Source organism: Haliotis rubra, unplaced genomic scaffold (genome assembly GCF_003918875.1).
Source record: "Haliotis rubra isolate DU_JTF1 unplaced genomic scaffold, ASM391887v1 Scf55, whole genome shotgun sequence".
NCBI classification, from domain to species: Eukaryota; Metazoa; Mollusca; class Gastropoda; order Lepetellida; family Haliotidae; genus Haliotis; species Haliotis rubra.
Window position 1 is genome coordinate 2,168,955 of NW_025767246.1, and position 6,000 is coordinate 2,174,954.

Genomic DNA, 6,000 nt, shown 5'->3' on the forward strand with positions numbered 1-6,000 from the left:
GAGGAAATCTAGACTTGCTTTATTTAGGGCTTTAGCACTGTAGAGAGGGCTTGGCAGTAGGGAAATTAATGTGGTTCAGGGACTGTGAGACAGACTAGGTCTAGGTCTGTCTCACAGTCCCTGAACTGCATTGTTTTCCCTTCCACCAGCCCATTCTTCTCCTTCCGCCAGCCCATTCTTCTCCTTCCGCCAGCCCATTCTTCTTCTCCTTCCGCCAGTCCATTCTTCTCCTTCCGCCAGCCCATTCTTCTTCTCCTTCCGCCAGCCCATTCTTCTCCTTCCACCAGCCCATTCTTCTCCTTCCGCCAGCCCATTCTTCTCCTTCCGCCAGCCAATTCTTCTTCTCCTTCCGCCAGCCCATTCTTCTCCTTCCACCAGCCCATTCTTCTCCTTCCGCCAGCCCATTCTTCTCATTCCTCCAGCCCATTCTTCTTCTCCTTCCGCCAGTCCATTCTTCTCCTTCCACCAGCCCATTCTTCTCCTTCCGCCAGCCCATTCTTCTCCTTCCGCCAGCCCATTCTTCTCCTTCCGCCAGTCCATTCTTCTCCTTCCACCAGCCCATTCTTCTCCTTCCACCAGCCCATTCTTCTCCTTCCGCCAGCTCATTCTTCTCATTCTTCTCCTTCCACCAGCCCATTCTTCTTCTCCTTCCGCCAGTCCATTCTTCTCCTTCCGCCAGTCCATTCTTCTCCTTCCGCCAGCCCGTTCTTCTCCTTCCGCCATTCCATTCTTCTCCTTCCGCCAGCCCGTTCTTCTCCTTCCGCCAGCCCGTTCTTCTCCTTCCGCCAGCCCATTCTTCTTCCGCCAGCCCATTCTTCTCCTTCCGCCAGCCCATTCTTCTCCTTCCGCTAAAGCCCTAAATGAAGCAAGTCTAGATTTCTTCAGGTTCTGAATCTCCTATCTCACTCGGGCTCCTTGTCAATTTAAAAGGTATTATTTGTTTCTACCAAAATTAAATATGTTCAGAGACTATGCGTTAGTCTACAGAGTATATTGCCACCCAGCTGTAGAGAAGATGTTTTTTGCTGCCTGGGTTGCGTCGCCATAAAACTGGTAATTATGCTTTCTTCATCAATACCTAATTAACACATTACATTCCTAATGCTAGCGTGTTCTTCTGTATGCTGTTTGACAAAAACTCAGTTTCTAAAACTTTGATGTTAAGGAGACACGAACGAAAAGATGCCCCCTGTAATTTTGATTTCAATTGAAAAGCCAGATCGTATTATTTCATGTTTTCGTTAAAGCCACTTTCTGGAATAAGGCTAGACTCTGTGTCTCTGACGAAAGATGCGGGGATTCAGCGGGGAGCTCCTTGTATGGTGAAATTATGATTTAATGTTTACAAGCCGTATACTGACTTGCAGCGTGAGTGACACCTCCTGCATGTGTCGTGACACCTCTTGCAGGTGACATTAACCTTTGGTAGCAGACACCGGACGCGCACCACGGAATCGCCCACGGTGTGATGAGTGTCTGCCGCTGTGCTGGTAGAGTTGAGGTTTTCGTCACATCTGTAGTTCAGTTAAATCACGACGGGCAGGTTAATGTGGGAGGGAAGCCCGAAGGTCTTAGCCGCTTAACATTTTGGTGAATCCCACGAGCATGGAATCCAACCCAGACTCAAGGAAGTTTAGACTGACAGAGTCTGACGAGTCTCCTGTGTTAAAAGGTTAGGATCGGCAAGGCTAAAGTATATGTATATCCGGTATAAAGATTGGTTGGTTGGTTCGTTGCTGAATGTCGCACGCAGCAATATTGGCGGCGGTCTGTAAATAATCGAGTCTGGACCAGACAGTCCAGTGATCAACAGCATGAGCATCAGTCTACGCAATTGGGTCACGATGACATGAATCAACCAAGTCAGCGAGTCTGACCACCCAATACCGTTAGTCGCCTCTTACTGAAGACAAATTATAACTCGGATCTTCACGGGTTCCGGTGTACAGAGGTTCAAGTAAATGAGTGCAAGTAAATGAGTGCAAAATGATTGAGTGAGTGAGTGTGTGTGTGTGTGTGTTCGATGTAAGAATGTGCAAGGTCCCATTGTATTCATGCCACGTGTATGGAGGTACATATTGCCATAGTTACACTGTGTATATCTGGTGTGAGCGGGCCCAGATTATGTCTGTAAGGAGGTCTTGATTCCTCATCTGGTGAAAAGATGTTCGGATAAACAAGGTTGCACTCTATGTATGTCCAGTGTAAAGAGGTCCACCATAACAAAAGTCCACTGGGAGCATGACTGCTTATATACATTGCCTCTAACTTCAATAGTATGAATATTCGCTTCGTAAATTTACCATAAAGATTGTCACTCACGGGAAAGACTTGTGGAAAGGCCCCTTTAATTTTAACTGAGAGTACTAAATTGACATTTTCCCCCAAAATACATCAGCCATTATGCAGAATGAGAGAGGGGCCGGTTTGAAGAAAAACAACATCCGCATCTTGCGACTACCTTTTTGTACGACCTGTTGACATAAGACGAATTTATCGAATTTCATTTAAGCTAAGATAACATTGCAATTTAGACTTGGGGGAAATTAGAAAACGTTAAAATAAACAGGCGTTGCACCTTACAAGAGGCTATTCCGCTTAACTATATACGTTTTTATTTCTTATTTCAACAAACGCTTTTGCCATCGAATAATAATGATAATAATAATAATGATAATGATAATAATAATGAGGGTACTTATACTGCGCAATACTCCATACCACAAAGGGGCATGCTCAAAGCGAGCACAAAGGTTTGAAAAACAAACACATAAAAAACATGGTTTATATCACGGTTATATTGCCAAAGAGTATATGACAGGACATATTCCTTCATAAGGGACACAGTCGTCTAATTTGTTGTTCAGAGTTGCGTCCCTTAAGCGTATCAGAATCCTATGCTCATGGATTCAAATCCCAGATTCGAAGCGATTGTGAATTTTGTGTTGTGTCGACACCATACCTGTCCTCGTGGTTGTCATGGCCTTTGTGTTGCACGTGTTAATAACACGTCTTGCACGTGTTAATCTATATATGTTACATCACCGTTCTTATGTTGGTATTTGTGAAGCCCATTTCTGGTGACCCCCGCCGTGATATTGCTGGAATATTGCTAAAAACGGCGTAAAACCATACTCAGTCAGTCAGTCTTATGTTGGTATACCATGTATTCCGGTTCCTACAGGAGTGAATGAATATTCTTTTACGTCGCTTTCAGCAATATGGAACCAATATTACGGAGGTAACACGAAATTTATGCATTCCCTTTTATAATACAGTGTTTGGCGTTTGACACGGTCAGTCTCTCGATCTCCAAAAAGATGTGAGACTTAGCCATAGAACCTTTGTTTCGCTCCATCTTTTAAAGAATAGAAAGTCCATATTTTGCAGCATTCACGCCCCGTGAACCTTTTTCTAGTTCATTAAAGATTTAAATAGTGTTCGTGTCTCCTTTAACACTAATTAAATTGCGCAATGCTTTCAGCTTCCACATTTGAAGAAGCTTACACAATCTACACACCTGGAAGCTGTGTATGCAAGTGCAAGGTTGTAACTATAAGCGACCAAGACCTGTTCCATGATCATATGACAGATCTTCTAAAAGCAGAATCCTCTTAACAGTTCCCAGCATATTATGAACATGTGTTCATGAACAACTGTCAAACTGGGATGATACAAGATAAGGTTAGCGTGTGTTCTGTCCAATCCGGGCACCTGTCACAAACACATGCAAAGGCGTGTCAATCGTTTATCTAAAACGGGAACATATTGTAAGTACAACAATGAATTGCATCGGACATAATGTTTGTCACTGAATCGAGATGGAAATGTCCTCCAACAGAAACGTTTGGAAGATCTCGAATGCTGTAACCTTGATCAAACAAGGGCAAGACTCGTATTACCCTCGTTAATATTTTCGTTGAAGGAGATTGCTAGATTTTAGCTCAAAGTTGTGATATGTAGACACCAAGGCTACGTGATTACTGCTTGACATAAAGGGAAAGTTGACAGTGAGAAAGTTGAACTCATCCTTCCAGCCATACAACCTTAATGAGGGGTTATGTCACTCTCAAACTATAAGATGTGAATTTTCACCATATGAGGCGGTTTCACCTACTTCTAATTCATCTAAGTAAATCAGTCGAAGGGTTATTGAACCGTTTTTGAACGACATCAGATGATCGATATACCTGAAGCTTGATTTAAACTTCCTGGCCTTGTTTTCTTTCACAGCAAACATTGTTTCAAATGCCAAGACTGACTGACTGACTGAGTTTAGTTTTACGCCGCCTTTAGCAATATTCCAGCAATATCACGGCGGGGGACACCAGAAATGGGCTTAACACATTGTGCCCATGTGGGGAATCGAACCCGGGTCTTCGGCGTGACGAGCCAACGCTTTAACCACTAGGCTACCCCACCGCCCCTCAAATGCCAAGAAGACCAGCGGACGCAGAAAGATAGACATACAGGTAGAGATAGTATCAACATCAAGTAATACGACACACCCGACCTTATCACCCACACTGCATATCTTGACCATGTTGAACACAGGTGCTTGTCACTGTCCATTAGTCCAGGGTTAATATACAGGCAGTTGGTTGTGGGCATGTGGACTGTGTGGGTTAAGCGACTGGGTAAACTGTGTTTGTTTTTAGTAACCTGAAACATGCTTTGGCTAGTTCCATATGTCTTGAGCGTGGGAGGTGTCATACTAATTACTAGATAACACTGCTGCTGATCCTGATAGATAGGACTGACTGACTGACTGAGTTTGGTTTTACGCCGCTTTTAGCAACATTCCAGCAACATCACGGCGGGGAAGACCAGAAATGGGCTTCACACATTGTACCCATGTGGGGATTCGAACCCGGGTCTTCGGCGTGACGAGCCAACGCTTTAACCACTAGGCTACCCCACCGGCCCTAAAAGATAGGACTTTTCTAGCATTGGGCCCAGGACTATGAAGGTGAGGCAGTCACCATTTGGTCCACAGATGCATATCGCAAGTCCTTGGTCCTTACTAAAATATTTAGTGTTTTAATGAAACACATATATAACGTTCCGTACAGAGTATGACCAGTTTCGGTTAACATGCATTCACAGGGCGTAAAAGTCAAAGTGACGGTGAAAAGCATGATTGGATTGGTTGTTCGTTAACGTCGTACTCAGCTATATTCCAGCTATATGGCGGCGGGTTGTAAGTAATGGAGTCTGGGCAAGACAATCAAGTGATCAACAGCATGAGCATCGACGCACGCAATTGAGATACGCTGACATGTGTCAACCAAGTCTGCGAGCCTGACCACCCGATCCCGTTAGTCTCCTCTTACGACAAGCATGGGTTGCCGAAGACCAATTCTTCAGGGGTCGCGAAAAGTATGACCTGACCCCTGGAAATCAGTGATGACACCATGTGTTCCCGGAAAGGAGTGAGTGAGTGAGTTTAGGTTTACGCCGCACTCAGCAATATTCCAGCTATATGGCGGCGGTCTGTAATAATCGAGTCGAGTAAACAATCCAGTGATCAACAGCATGGACATCGATCTGCGCAATTTGGAACCGATGACATATGTCAACCAAGTCAGCGAGCCTGACCATCCGGTCCCGTTAGTCGCCTCTTACGACAAGCATGGGTTACTGAAGATCAATATTCTAACCCGGATCTTCACGGGTATCCCGGAAAGGAGGGTGGGCAGGTCATGTACTACCGGTAGATCCGCTCACTCATATAAGTATAAAAAAGAAGTATTTATGGCCTGATGCATGGAAGTCTGGAAACATTCCAGACAATCAAGTGATTAATGAAAAAGAAGTTCCGGTATGACAATAGCCCATTTACTGATTTTGTTCAAACTTTAAACGACATTTTGATATTCGTCTACGGGGTAAACGTGCAAAGATTCCGCTGATTATAAATTGATAAAAATTTATAACACATCGAGGGCAGTAAAGTCGTCTCGGCCAAAACGTTTTTTCTTTGGAGCTGACTCACCGGAG

At 44.4% G+C, this 6,000-nt stretch overlaps 1 protein-coding gene across 1 annotated transcript; it reads right to left on the reverse strand.

The window, feature by feature from the left end:
* Positions 1–111: 111 nt before the first annotated feature.
* On the reverse strand, positions 112–813 carry LOC124253709 (pol-RFamide neuropeptides-like). Its single transcript, XM_046687520.1, has one exon. It carries the CDS (start codon positions 811–813, stop codon positions 112–114), a length of 702 nt encoding a protein of 233 aa, XP_046543476.1.
* Between the last annotated feature and the right edge of the window lie 5,187 nt (positions 814–6,000).